We start from the raw sequence: 15192 nt of genomic DNA, 5'->3' as shown, positions 1-15192 counted from the left end.
ATTAGGTGAGCCTGTGACGTTTAAGAAAAAGCTGGAGAACTTAACAGTAGAGGAACAAAGTGAAGTGAAATTGGAGGTTGAACTAAGTAAGCCATCTGATGAAGTCAAGTGGATGAAGAACAGTGTAGTGTTGCAGCCAGCAGGAAACATAAACATTTGTGTGAATGCTGCAAAGCAGGCTTTAGTTTTCAAGAATGTTTCATGCAGTGATCGTGGTATCTATTCCTGTGAGACTCTGGATGATAAGACTCAAGCAAAACTAAGTGTGAAGTGTAAGTGTTTTTTGTTTGTTGTTGTTTTTTGATATCAAACAGGGCAGAACGTTATTAATCATAAATGCGTGTGTGAATGTGAATGAATTGACATACAAATCCAAACTTTTCCCTTTCCCCTCAGTGAAAGAAATCCAGTTAATAAAGGGCCTAACAGAAACCAAGGTACAAGAGACTGAGACCGTCACTTTGGAGGTAGAACTCAGCCAGGCTGACACTGAAGGCTGTTGGACCAGGGACGGGGCCAAGATAAAATCGGGGCCCAACTGCCGTATCACAGCACTAGGCAAGACACATGCCCTTACACTGTCCAGTATAACAAGAGAGGATGCAGGAACTATTGCGTTCCAAGCAGACAACATCCATACATCTGGAAAACTGATTGTCACAGGTAATGTGTGCTTCCTGTCACTCATTTTATTTGTAATTTTTTAATCAAAAAATTCTGTTAGTATTTGATGATTTCAGTTGTGCTTTGTTACTGTATACGTATGCATTGATTCCACAGAGCCTCCAGCTATGATCTCTAACCCCATGGTTGATATCATAGTTCCTGAGAAAGAAAAGGCTACTTTCGAATGTGAAGTGTCACGGACAAATGCAGATGTCAAATGGTTTAAGGTGAAAGTTTTATTTAAATTTTTTGAATTATAAATTTAAGATGCAGTGTAATTAGACGTCATGCTATATAGGAATATTAAACACAGTTTGTTGTCAAAAAGCAGGAATATATGATTAACCTTACAAAGACATTGCAGAATGATGTGGAGCTGAAACCAGGGAGGAATATTAGCATTCATACCTTGGGACGGAAACGCAGCTTGATCATCAACAAATGCATCCCCGAAGATGCAGGCACCTACATCTGTTGCACTACTGACGATAACTGTTCTGCCAAACTCTCTGTTCATGGTAATTCAGAGTCATGTTTGAAACTGTGTGTATATATATGTATAAATCTATTACCATATAATCGAGGTACTATTATTTAGTAGTACTCTATAATTAGCACACAATAAACAGGTATTGCATCAATTAGTCAAATGTTTTGGAATGTTTTTACTGCAGCCAGAGATATCAGGATTGTAAAGAAGCTCGAAGATGTGGATGTGATGGAGAAGGAAGGCGCCACTTTTGTTTGCGAAATCTCACACGATGAAGTTGACTGCCACTGGTATAAAGGAAATACCAAACTCAAAGTTGGTGACAACATCAAGATGAGACAAGAAGGTAAAGAAAGTAAAGCAAAGAAAAGAAGAAAAAAGAAATTGAACACATTTTCCATTTTGTTCAATGTTTCTTTATGCAATGCAGTGTTAATTCATAATCACTGGTAAATGGATTAGTGTTTTATTTCTAAATGTCTTTTTTTTTTTTAAATCTAGGCAAAACCTATGTACTCCTGTTCAAGTGTGTTTCCCCAGAAGATATGGGTGAGATTAAATTTGTTGCTGAAAAGGCTTATTCAACTGCAAAACTTAAAGTGAAAGGTAAAAAATATATTCAAGTATATTTATTGTTGCATGGAATACTTTACTAAGATAAGACTGCCTACCTTACGAAGATTTGACAAGCTAATGGACAGTTCCTATTATTTTTAACAAGACATAATTCAGTGCACTTCTATATTTCATTAAATAATGATTAGTAATTCAGGCTTTGATCATGCTAAATGAAAAAAGCTTATTATATGGAAAAAAAAAAGATTTACAGTTCATGACCGCCAAAATTGTAACAACAACACTGAATTAATTCCTGTTAAAAATAAACAATAATAACAAATTGCATGAACATCATCGTACCTTGTTGAAGTGTGGTGAGTGCTTGTGCTCAGCGGCCTTTTTTAAGGCTTTTGATGTGGTCTTTTGAGAAATACTTAGATCTTTTTCTTTGTGACAAATGAGGTTGATGGTTGGAGGTGGTTTCTGATGTTTTGGTTTCTGAGTAAGCTTCCGAATCAAATGTATTAGTCCACTTTTCTATCTCTATTCATGGCATTATTTAGGTATGAGTATTGCTTATGGTGCACTTAGAAATTTTCATGACCTTGTGCTGCATATGTGATGCATCCTTGATTTGGGATCATTATTGCTATAGAGCTACCCATGAAGTTTGTCAAGAAACTCAGAGATAAGATAGCGATGTATAAGCATCGTGGACATCTGGAATGCCAAGTGTCACGAGCAAGTGCAAAAGTAAAGTGGTACAAGAACAAGATGGAACTTAAACACAGCAAAAAATATGAAATTAAAAGTGAAGATGTGTACCGAAAACTCACTATCAATGATGTGGACTCTGGGGATGAAGACATGTATACCTGTGATGGCGGGGATGACAAGACATCTTGTAAACTCCTTGTGGAAGGTAACTCAGTCCTAGGTGTATCAGTTATTTGCTTATCTACATTTTGTCTCCGTATACTTAAGACATTTACATGAATATGGCAGGAGACTCTTATTCCAATATGTTATCTATGTAAATTTATCTATGTATTTATCACTGTGAAACAAGGTATTGTAATTGTGAAAAATGGGAGTGTATATTTTTTTGGGTATTTGTAAACAGGCCTAAACTACTACAAACTACAACAAAACAACTACAGAGAAACTGTGTTACCTTTGCAAATTTAATACACTGCACAGGTCTCTATCAGACGGTCCGATTGATCCAATCTCTTCTTAACCATATTCCATCAGCTGTAATGAGGAAATCCCCAATTTAAGCAAAAGACATGTGGTGTGAAGAACTAGTCCTGAAATAAGAGATACTAACTAATCCTTTCAAAGTACATTACTTTGTGATGTACTGCATGTATGGTGTATGTGGTCTTTTCGACTACATATTTAGAACAGATAGTTATTAACATTTTATTATTAAAACTGTCTGATTGTTCCAAATGGAAAATACAAAAATGTATCAACCAATTTTTGTTGAACACTCATTTGAGGACAAGAGGTGGTCCGTATATTTTAGGGTTTCAAAATTTGGGGGGACCAAGAAAAAGTTACAATGCTTAATAACACAAGTGTATTTTAGATCCTGCAAAAGATGTTATATTTTTAATATTTGGTCATGAAAACTGCTCTGTATTGTTATTTTGCGGACAAGGGACTAATAATTTCATGACAGAAATCAGTTTGCACGATATAAATACGAACTCTTTTCATCAAGCATTTAATTTGGATGCTTTAATTTGTTTTCATGATCTTAAGTGAATATATACACAGTTTTAATGACTAAACCAAAGTGATTTTAAGTTTGATATATATTAAATTATATATATTATATATTAATATATATATATAGTGTGTGTGTGTGTGTGTGTGTGTGTGTGTGTTTACATATGTATATTTATATGTGTGTGTATATGGGTCTATATGTGTATTTATTAATTTTTTTTCTGTTTTACAAGATGTTATCATAAACTAGCTTTTTCTTGTTTTATGATGCCTCCAGAGCAGTCCATAAGCATTGTGAAGGAGCTAAGTTCAGTTGAGGTGACGGAACCCTTTGCTGCTGTCTTCGAAATTGAAATCAGTATGGAACTGGTCAAACCTCCGACATGGACTTTGAATGGAGTATCAGTACAGGAGTGTGCTGATATTGAGATGGAGAAGGAGGGCACCATGCATCGCCTGACCTTCAAAAAGACCAAAGCATCAATGACAGGACCTGTGCAGTTTACTGCAGGGAAGAGCAAGTCTCAAGCCCAGCTGACTGTCAAAGGTTGAGTTTCTTTAACTGCCTGTGCAAAAAATGTTCAAGAGTAACTTGTGTTATTATTACTCGTGAATTATTAGATTGACCAAATTTACATGCACTCTATTCCAGAACGTCCACTTGAGATTGCAGAGCCAATGAAAGATGTGAAGGCGAAGGAGAAAAGCTCAGCCATGCTCACCTGTAAATTTTCAGCTCCACCTAAAGAGGTCCATTGGTTTAAAGGCCCAGTACGGCTGGCAACATCAGATAAGTACAGAATAAAACAAGATGCTACGAGGGCTCAACTTACTGTTCACAACTTGACTGAGGAAGACAGTGGAGAGTATCGTTGCCAGTCTGGACCTGTGGAGACTAAAGGCGTTCTTACAATTGAAGGTGCAAAGTGCATTCAGTGCAGTAGAACTTACGATAGAAATATTTTTACTTTAAAATAGTTGTTCTGTTTTGCTGCAATGGATTTAAAGGCTATTATGTTTTCAACAAACTATCTTTCTTCTGTCCAGTGCGTGAAATTAAGATAACCAAGCATTTGGTTGACACAGAAGTTGATGAAGACAGTGATGCAGTATTTACATGTGAGATTAACCATGCAGATGAAGAGGTACAATGGCTTCTGAATGACAAGGTTCTTTTCACAAACGAAGTCAACACTATAACTCATGAAGGAAATGTTCATAAAATCTGTCTAAAAAACTTGTCACCTCATGATGGAGGGACTATAACTATTCAAGTTCGTAAAGTGAAAGAGACAGTCACACTCAAAGTTAAAGGTAAGAACCCCTGAAAAACACACAAAGGTTATGGAATTTCTCCATAGTATTCTACTCAATAATAATAATAACTGAATTGCTATCTATAAATGTGCAAAACAGAGGCTTAATAAGTCACCAAAAATATAAAGACTGTAATAGATTTCCATGTTAAACTTTCCTTCATTTCTCTCCAGAGAAGCCTGCAGTATTCCTCAAATCTCTAGATGATGTTATTGGGGAGGAGAAAGGCATAATAACTCTGGCTTGTGAGGCCTCGAAGCCTAGGGTTTCACCTATTTGGAAGAAAGAAGGTAAAGTGTTGAAAGCTGGAACAAAGTATGAGTTCCTTCACAGTGGCAAGTCTTTGGGACTGATCATCAAGGATGTGGTCAAAGAAGATGCAGGCCAGTACACGTGTGATCTTGGAACAGAGGTTTCAAAGTCAAAGGTCACCATAAGAGGTTTGTTTTTACCATTAGTTTATACAATATGTGCAATGCAATATTGGTTTTGATTCAAGGCCATTGAAATATAACCTAATTTTCTAGAAATCGGCATTGGAATTACCAAATGGCTGAAGTCATCAGAGGTGAATGAAGGAGATTCATGTAGCTTCGAGTGTATCCTGTCACGTGAGAGCACAGATGAGTGCTCCTGGAGCCTTAATGGCCAAAAAATCCCAAATGAAGGCCGCTTTAAAGTAAACAGCAAAGGACGCAAATACATGCTGACCATTAAGGATGTTAAGCCAGCTGATGCTGGAGAGGTCGAATTCAATATTAAAGACCTAAGTTCCAAAGCAACATTAGCAGTTGAAGGTAAAGTTAAACAGTTTTATTTGGTGTTGACAAAGTTGCGATTTACATGAAGTTGAATAATAAAGTTGAGAAGTGCCAGTTGTCTAACATGTACCTTTTTTCAGCAAAATCATCATCTGTCTTGAGGGAACTCGAGAATGTTAGTGTTATCAGAGGCGAAGATGCTGTATTTATCTGTGAGGTGACTCATGCATCTGCCACTGTGAAATGGGCCAAAGAAGGCAAAGCATTGAGGAAGAGCCAGAAGTATGACATAGCCCAAGAGGAAAAGGTAATGAAACTTACAGTATATAATGTCTCCTCTCAAGACTCAGGAGAGTACAGTTGTGAAATCAGTGGAGGTGCAACCACCAAAGCAAAGCTGGACATCAAAGGTTAGTTGCTTAGTTATATTCTTTCACTAACATATTTTGGAGTTTTCATTGTTGTGTATTTAAATGAATGTGATAAACAGACCTATGACAACTCAATTTCTTAGGCTTTTTTAAACTGTTTTAGAACCTTTATTACATTCAAAATAGAGAGAATTCTGTGCTTGTGATGATTGTGTTACAAAACACAATCTTCTTTTAATCTGTTGTTTACTGAAATTATAACAAGAATATTTGTTTATAGAGCCTATCCATAAATTCACCAAAGTCTTAAAGGACAGCCAAGCAGATGAGAAGAGCTCTGTGACATTGCAATGTCAGACCGAACAAATCCCTTCCATGGTCACTTGGCTCAAAGGTCATACAGAGCTTAAGTCTGGAGGCCGATATGAGATGTCCCAGAAGGAAGGGGTCATAACTCTTACGATCAAAAACCTCCAGGAAGCAGATACTGATATTTATACTTGTGATGTTGGAACTGCCAAAAGCGTGGCAAAAGTAACAATAAAAGGTAAGAAGTTATTACTTTATATTTAAAGCAACGGATAAAGTTTGAAGAGTAAACATGACGAGATTATAGTGTTTAATGCATATTTGAGACACATAGAAAACAAACATAATGATGTTGCACAGTCATATCTCTAGAGGTTTCAATTTAGAAGATTATCAGTATTAGTGAAGCAATGGATAATGTTTGAAGAGTAAACAGTGTTTAAAGATGATATAACATTGAATGCATATTTAAAAGACACAGAAAACATAAACATAACAATGATGTTGCACAGCCATTATATCTGAAAAAATTCAATTTAGAAGATAATCAGTATTAGTAGTTGATATTCTTTGCCAAATAATTTCAAATATAGACCTGATATTGTCATAACGAATGTGTGTAGTCATGCGTTTCAAATTTAATTTGTGTAACCATGGAGAAAATAAGATACTTAATTTTATGTTTCCCCTTTTTTCTTTAAATATGGATTTTTATCGCATTTAACAGGAGTCTTGAACCTTGTTTATATGGAGGAGGATACTTATATTTAAACCTTCTTCAGGAGCCACATATAGCATCACATAACACAAAATTATTTCTATGGGACAATGTTATTTCTTCAGAACCGAAGTAATAATACATTATATTTCCCACAAAATGTCTTCCTGATTTGTTATGGTTGGTGAGTTATTTTTGTGCTTTTTGTTAAGTAATTAAAACTTGCTTGTGTAGCATTACCACCAACATTTAAACAGAAGCTGAAGAGCCAAGAAGTTGAAGAGGGAGCCAATGTTACTCTTCACTGTGAGCTCTCTAAATCCGGCGTTCCAGTGGAGTGGAAGAAAGGAAGCCAAGTAGTGACATCTGGTGAAAAATACCTTATTAAGCAGCAAGATTCTGTAAATGAAATAGTCATCCTCAAAGCTGTGCCAGAAGACAGTGGGGAATACAGCTGTGTATGTGGAGACCAGAAGACCACAGCCAGTGTCAACATTAAGGGTAGGAGGAAGATTTTTTTAAGCTTTACTGTACAAATAAGAAATGCAAACTTTGGTCAATGCTTGGTCAAATGCAAATCTTGGTCGATATATCGGTTGTTGCTCAGAAGCTGTTAACATGAGCCCCAGCTTGTCAGCTTTGCGATTTGCCATTATTTAATTTTCAAAATACCAACATTTTATGTCGGTCTTTGATCAGCATTCAATTATTCGTCTTTTGATTTTGATGCAATTTGTTTTCTTGATTTGTTCGCTTCCGGCAACTAACCAACTACTTTACACTCAGCCGAACCAGTGACATTCCAAAAAAAGCTGCAGAGTCAGGAGGTCAATGAGGGAGTCAGTTTAACTCTAAGGTGTGAAATCTCTAAACCTGGCGTCCCAGTGGCGTGAAAGAGGGGATCACAGATCCATTTTTATTTTATTTTAACCTCTATATTTTTTAACATTTTTTATAATGGGATGAGTCTGGTGACTAACCAATAAATACATTCATAGCCCAACCAGTGACATTCAAACAAAAGCTGCAAAGTCAGGAGGCTGAGGAAGCAGCCAGTGTTACTCTAAGCTGTGAGCTCTCTAAACCTGGAGTACCAGTGGAGTGGAAGAAGGGAACCGAGGTCCTGAACCCAGGAAAAAAGTACCAGAAAAAGCAGGAGGCTTTTGTGTATGAACTCCTTATCAACAACGTTGTACCCGAGGACAGTGGGGACTATAGCTGTGTTTGTGGAGATCAGAAGACCACAGCTACGCTCAAAATTAAGGGTAGGAGCACAATTTTGAAAGACTATTGTCATGGATCTTATGTTTGTAAAGAGCTACATTCATCTTCATAGTTATCTAAAAAAGCTGAAAATAGCCACAAATTATGAGACGACACCAAAGATCTTATTAATTTTGGGAGATATCAGGGTAACAAGGTTCATCATAGATTCAACCATCAATATACGGATCAATCTAAAGAACCACAGTGGGTGCCCTTGTGTCAACCTGTCCCGGCAAACATAGATATATTTTTGAATAAGCACCCTCTTGTCTGACGAGGTATTGTTATCTTGTGTTACTGAGAGCAACTTGGGAATTTTAGAACAATGTACAGTGATGACTGTTGTCTTTTACTATTATCTTATTACCTTAACATGTTGAGAGCAATAAATGGCAAGCTTATTAGACATGCGGTGGCTGTATCTAAAACCTGCCATGTGCCTGTTTACCCCACTACCTTGCTGCCTTGCAACCTGATACTGCTATTGTTGACCAATGTTTTATAACCGTTTTTTTAGAACTGAACATCTATGATGGGATATCTAATTAGCTGATGCAAATCTTGTACTCCTCATTATATTATTTTCCTGAATTAATTTATTTTTGCCACTAGTTTCTAATTTTTTTTTTTTTATTCTTAGCCCAACCAGTGACCTTCAAAAAGAAGCTGCAAAGTCAGGAGGCTGAGGAGGGAACCAGTGTTTCTCTTAGCTGTGAGCTCTCTAAACCTGGAGCCCCAGTGGAGTGGAAGAAAGGAACACAGGTCCTGAAGAATGGAAAGAAGTACCAGATAATGCAAGAGGATTGTGTCAAAGAACTTCTGATTAACAATGCGGTGCCAGACGACAGTGGGGAGTACAGCTGTTTGTGTGGCGACCAGAAGACAACAGCGAGCCTCAACATTAAGGGTAGGGAGATTTGTGTGTTTTTAAAGCTGCAATTGTTAGACTTTTTCTAATATTTGGTATAACTTACCTGCCTACTTCTGACTAATAGCTGTGAATTCTTATTTCACCTAACTTTCCCTTAATAGGTGTTATTGGGTATTTGTATGATCCTATAATTCCAACTAAACATGATTTAGGTTACAATGTGTTACTAATTCATCAGGTTTATTCTACATGTAGAATGTGGTGTCATTCTTGTCATTGAGCCATAGATACAACACGGCAGTCCATTTTGATTCATGCAGAGGGTAATTTTAGTAGATGTTGCATTTGGCTACTCTTTTGTGTATTGTATACATTTTAAATTTTATTGCTGGTAGTTCTATCCATCAAAAATGTACTGTTCATATGTCAGCTTGACCATTCTAATATTTGGTACTTGATTAGTTGTGCAATGATGATACTACTACTACGATCACAGTGTTGTAATGTTGTGAAACTTGTAGTGGTCTATTATAATGCACTACTTTCTTCTCTTAGCTATGAGGCAGTCAACTCCTCTATGTGCAGCAGAACCTGAGACAAGAAACTAAAGATAATGTAGACCGTAAAGAGGACAGTGCTACTGTGTTAATATGGTTCTCAGTTTCTGTGCTACAGCTCTGTCAAATGCTGTATTATCTGGCTATGTGGTCACCTCAAAGTTTTTGTTGTCACACAAAGAACTGAATCAGCTGAATTTTCCAACTGCTGATAGCATGAGAATATTTTTGATTGCATATCAAACTCTGGAATCTATATGTGCATCAAATTGCACAAGACTACTTGTGCTTGATGTTAAATTTGCTGTAGGCAGAATTAATTATGTTGAGTTATTTGTTCACCTGTAATACCATTTTTACTTTTTCAGCCATGCAACCTGAAGTATCCACTTCATTTGATAGGGACAAGCTCAAAAGGCAGGAGATAATTGAAAAAGTAGAAGGTAATCCAGTTGTACCTCGTTCAGCTCTTCACATATATGGTGCGAGCTCTTTTCCTAAATCGGTCATTTGTTAAAGAATTACTTTTTTACAATCCAATTTGTGTCACAGACAAATCATAAATACTTACATACCCAACAATCAGTGAATTATGATAACATGAAAATGTTCTCAGATTTTGCCTTTTCATGAGTAAATTCAATAATGGTTTTTGCTTAATGTCATGATCCTTATTTCCCCTAAATGAAAACTTTTTTTAAATGTAAAAGTAATGGAATTTGTTTTGGTGTCAGTATTATCTGTTCTGGCTTTACTTTGTAAGGATTGGATTTTATAGTATCACACACTTTTTGTTCTCACTTGACTCCTCCCGTCACTTCTGCTTGGACTATATTTTTTTCCTTCTTTAATGGCTCAAGCTGAAGTCTTTAGCAAAGAAGTAAATAGTAAAAGTAAATATGGTAATTTTACCAGGTATAATCCATGTTATGGATTTAAATTAAGAGTTAAATTTAATTTAATTAAGAGTTAAATTTAGAAAAAAAAAATGGATTTTGGCTGATTTCTGGAGTTTCCTGTTCCCTTTAGCAATCACACTTTTTACACTATGTTTCCTACTTTTTTGGTGTGTGACAAAACGAGGCATTTCTGTGGCTTCATATATCTCTTCAATTTCATAGCAGTGAAGGTAGAAACCACTGGGCAGACTCTTAAACAGCAACTCCTGACACAAGAGACTCAGACAGGGGAGCTTGGAGTTGAAGGTGAAATGAATGCTTGGCTTTTTTTTTTACATTTTGAAGTGATTTTAAGTGCTGTAAGCATGACTGCAATTTGTTACATTTCAACCTTAGATAAGTTTTTTATGTTATTTAACATTTACTATCTTGGTAAAACATTCAGACTATAACACAATTTTTTAGCTTCTTTTTTGTTTGCTCTAATGTGGCAAATATTTTGAATACATAAAGCATCAGATACACATCAGAACACAATGTTGACAATGCTGCATAGTGCTCCACTTGAGTGTGGAATGTCGAAAGTTTGGATTCAGATTTTTTTATTGTATTGTCACAGCAATTACCTCAATTTATTTTGTTGTACGTGTGGTTGAAATAATTAAGCTGCTATATGAGCTGCTATAATCCTTTCCCCACTGCATGGGATTGCTACCTGTTTTAAAGATAAAACATTGCTCATCTTTGCTGTAATATCAGCATGTACAAACTTGGAGTATTATATTTATGCATTTAGGGGAGCCCAAAAGGCTAACTTGTTAGGCTTTATTGGATGGTTAAGGTGAGAATGCAAATCTATCAGCAACTCGGTGCAGTGTCACTACCTCCGCTTGTTTCTGTTTGCTTATTTCTGTTTGCTTATTTCAATCCTCAATGTCAGATTATCTCTGTCAAATTAGTTGGGTTTTCCAGGTCAGAGAGTGTGTCTACGCTGCAACTGAAATGTTACCTTGGTATTTGTTTTGATGCCTGAATTATCTGGGTTTTCAAAACTTAACAATGTACTCTCTGTGGCACTGCTTTGAAGGCAATGGAACACAGGAACACAAAGCAGACCAATCCAAACAGTAGATGGAGGAATCATGAATGATCTGTAGAGGGAGTTTCTTCCCTCCATCCATTATCTTCTGCTTATCCTACAGTCAGGATCACGAGAATGCTGGATTCTGTGAAACTTTAATTTGGCTTCAGCATTTTGTTGCTATTCTGTTTGAGCTTACATGAAAGCTGTTTGTGGCAAGAATAACTGAGTTTTTTTTAACTCTGAGAGTTGTGCTGTGTCTGAGAAAATTGAATGTCCATGTAGTTGCAGCCAAGAAGATTGTCACTCCTTCCAAAGTTGATAAAGACAAGCCGAAGAGGCAGGAGATAAACGAAATCGTAGAAGGTAATTATTTGAGGAAACTATAAATGGTGTTTTGCAGCACATTATTTTTGGCCTATTTTCTGCTATTTTGCAAAAAAAAATTGGCTATTTACATTGCTAGTTTTATTGTATGATCTGTTATGTTTGCATGTTCTCACTGTGTACGTGGGTTTCCCACGGGTTCTTCGGTTTCCCTCCATAGTCCAAAACATGCAGAGGGTTAAATTGGAAAAATTGGAAAAAAATGTGTGGTCCTGTGATCAACTAGCAGCTGGTCCAAGGTCTACATCCCTGTGAACCTGAGTATAGTATAAGTGGTATATAGTAATTAATGAATGTTTGGTTGAACTATGTGTCAGCCTTATTGGATCATGATTCATCTTTAATGAGTGACAGTTAATTGTGGTTATCTGACTTAAGACATGGTTTGTTATACATGATGGCTCACTCTATGTAGTCGTACAATTGCCAGGACAGATGTGTCATTTAAACAAACATCTCAGTTTTGCCATATTTATTGTGTTGAACTGGATATGTGATGTTCACTGAAAATTTTACACGTTTCAGCCAAACTGCATGAAGATATTTCTGTAGTTGCTAAAGAAAATTCCAAAGAGGAGATTAAGGAAACAGAAGGTAAATCTCTCATGTCTCATCCTCACATCAAAAGCAACAACATTTTGCCATCATGCTATTATAAAAGTGAGAAAATGGTTGGTTCCACACTGTGGCTTAAAATGTATTTTCCTTAAACTTTTTATTTGTTCAAACATTATCCCAATGGTTCATCTGGTAATTGAGCTGATCATAGTCTTGGGTCTTGTTCAAGACTTTTTTCTAGCATCATACTTTGTTCAGTCTTTCTGATCTAATGCAAATAATAAATGTAGTAGTTTATTTTGTTTCCATGAAATGAGTGGTGTCTTACTATTTTGGTATCTTGTTTTTTGCAGAAAAGAATACTAGTGCTTTTTCTTATTGTGTGGACAGATATTAGCCAGTCTTACTTATTGTATCCCCTTTCAAGGCATGCCATTTGTAAGATTTTGCCAGACAAAATTGAGACATCTCTGAAAGACGTTCCAATTCTGTATTCACTGTCCTAGCTTCGATGCTTCAAACAACTGGACAGAGTCTTAAACAGCAAGTGACACATGAGACCAATTCAAAGGAGCTCAGAATTGAAGGTGAAATTTATGTGATTTTTGTGAAATATGATATGCTTTTTAGGGCTGTAAGCATGGCTGACATTTTTTGACTTTGAAATGAACCATTTTTGCAGTTTTTGTCTTTGAAATTAGAGGGGCTTTATGTTTCTTGGCTTTGCTGTTGCAATTTCATGAAAAACACCTGTTCACTAGTAGTGTTGTGCAAGTTTTGATCATGCTGCATGGTTTGCAAGCAAAGAACATGCTCTCAATGCATGTTTACCATTTTACAAGCTAGATCATGCCTTTACATTGTTTTTTCCAGGGAATTCTGAACATTATTTGGTCATGTGTTTTTGTTGTCTGATAAGCCATATATTTCATATAATTGGGTACATTTGGTTCACCTTTTTCCAGAAGGCAGGAAGCCAAGCAGGCTGTGTGTGCTGTATGGGTGTGGCAGATTGGGTGTATATCTTTCAGGGAGGGGAGTCTGGCACTGATCCTTCCAGCTCTGTTCACGATGTGCTGCAGAGCTTTTCTGTTGTAGTTCATGCAGCTCCTGCCCCACACAGTGATACAGCTAGTCAGGATGCTCTCGATGGTGCCCTGGTAGAAGGTGTGCATGATGGGTGTGGGGGCTTTTGCTTACTTGAGTTTGGAGAGGAAGTAGAGTCGCCGCTGTGCCTTCTTCGTCAGTGATGCATTGTTGCTGGTCCAGGAAAGGTCCTCACTGATGTGCACACCCAGCAATTTGGTGCTGCTCACTCTCTCCACGGCAGTGCCATTTATGAATGTTTGGTTGAACTATGTGTCAGCCTTATCGTGATAATGATTCATCTTTAATGAGTGACAGTTAATTGTGGTTATCTGACTTAAGACATGGTTTGTTATACATGGTGGCTCACTCTATGTAGTCGTACAATTGCCAGGACAGATGTGTCATTTAAACAAACATCTCAGTTTTGCCATATTTATTGTGTTGAACTGGATATGTGATGTTCACTGAAAATTTTACACGTTTCAGCCAAACTGCATGAAGATATTTCTGTAGTGGCTAAAGAAAATTCCAAAGAGGAGATTAAGGAAACAGAAGGTAATTCTCTCATGTCTCATCCTCACATCAAAAGCAACAACATTTTGCCATCATGCTATTATAAAAGTGAGAAAATGGTTGGTTCCACACTGTGGCTTAAAATGTATTTTCCTTAAACTTTTTATTTGTTCAAAAATTATCCCAATGGTTCATCTGGTAATTGAGCTGATCATAGTCTTGGGTCTTGTTCAAGACTTTTTTCTAGCATCATACTTTGTTCAGTCTTTCTGATCTAATGCAAATAATAAATGTAGTAGTTTATTTTGTTTCCATAAAATGAGTGGTGTCTTACTATTTTGGTATCTTGTTTTTTGCAGAAAAGAATACTAGTGCTTTTTCTTATTGTGTGGACAGATATTAGCCAGTCTTACTTATTGTATCCCCTTTCAAGGCATGCCATTTGTAAGATTTTGCCAGACAAAATTGAGACATCTCTGAAAGACGTTCCAATTCTGTATTCACTGTCCTAGCTTCGATGCTTCAAACAACTGGACAGAGTCTTAAACAGCAAGTGACACATGAGACCAATTCAAAGGAGCTCAGAATTGAAGGTGAAATTTATGTGATTTTTGTGAAATATGATATGCTTTTTAGGGCTGTAAGCATGGCTGACATTTTTTGACTTTGAAATGAACCATTTTTGCAGTTTTTGTCTTTGAAATTAGAGGGGCTTTATGTTTCTTGGCTTTGCTGTTGCAATTTCATGAAAAACACCTGTTCACTAGTAGTGTTGTGCAAGTTTTGATCATGCTGCATGGTTTGCAAGCAAAGAACATGCTCTCAATGCATGTTTACCATTTTACAAGCTAGATCATGCCTTTACATTGTTTTTTCCAGAGAATTCTGAACATTATTTGGTCATGTGTTTTTGTTGTCTGATAAGCCATATATTTCATATAATTGGGTACATTTGGTTCACCTTTTTCCAGAAAAGCAGGAAGCCGAGCAGGCTGTGTGTGCTGTATGGGTGTGGCAGATTGGGTGTATATCTTTCAGGGAGGG

At 36.6% G+C, this 15192-nt stretch overlaps 1 protein-coding gene across 12 annotated transcripts in view; it reads left to right on the top strand.

Moving 5' to 3' along the window:
* The window catches only part of obscnb (obscurin, cytoskeletal calmodulin and titin-interacting RhoGEF b), a 56693-nt gene that overhangs the window by 12435 nt on the left and 29066 nt on the right, over positions 1–15192 (top strand). For 7 of the 12 annotated variants that reach the window (XM_086173195.1, XM_086173202.1, XM_086173205.1 and 4 more), the window contains 24 exons: positions 6–272; positions 397–663; positions 781–893; positions 1031–1184; positions 1341–1502; positions 1658–1762; positions 2370–2636; positions 3729–3998; positions 4104–4370; positions 4499–4765; positions 4942–5208; positions 5296–5565; positions 5670–5939; positions 6181–6447; positions 7162–7428; positions 7926–8192; positions 8834–9100; positions 9990–10064; positions 10743–10826; positions 11887–11967; positions 12514–12582; positions 13053–13133; positions 14122–14190; positions 14661–14741. In XM_086173195.1, the coding sequence (XP_086029321.1) occupies positions 6–272; positions 397–663; positions 781–893; positions 1031–1184; positions 1341–1502; positions 1658–1762; positions 2370–2636; positions 3729–3998; positions 4104–4370; positions 4499–4765; positions 4942–5208; positions 5296–5565; positions 5670–5939; positions 6181–6447; positions 7162–7428; positions 7926–8192; positions 8834–9100; positions 9990–10064; positions 10743–10826; positions 11887–11967; positions 12514–12582; positions 13053–13133; positions 14122–14190; positions 14661–14741 (4554 nt within the window). The remainder of the gene's footprint in view (positions 1–5; positions 273–396; positions 664–780; positions 894–1030; positions 1185–1340; positions 1503–1657; positions 1763–2369; positions 2637–3728; positions 3999–4103; positions 4371–4498; positions 4766–4941; positions 5209–5295; positions 5566–5669; positions 5940–6180; positions 6448–7161; positions 7429–7925; positions 8193–8833; positions 9101–9989; positions 10065–10742; positions 10827–11886; positions 11968–12513; positions 12583–13052; positions 13134–14121; positions 14191–14660; positions 14742–15192) is intronic. The other 5 variants (XM_086173208.1, XM_086173206.1, XM_086173204.1 and 2 more) reach the window with 3 other exon arrangements.

Source organism: Fistularia commersonii, chromosome 25 (genome assembly GCF_037954325.1).
Source record: "Fistularia commersonii isolate RoL2024-O1a breed Wild chromosome 25, RoL_Fcom_v1.0, whole genome shotgun sequence".
In the NCBI taxonomy this organism is placed as follows: Eukaryota; Metazoa; Chordata; class Actinopteri; order Syngnathiformes; family Fistulariidae; genus Fistularia; species Fistularia commersonii.
Note: the sequence above shows the minus strand (reverse complement) of the source record. Positions and strands in the feature narration are given on the sequence as shown.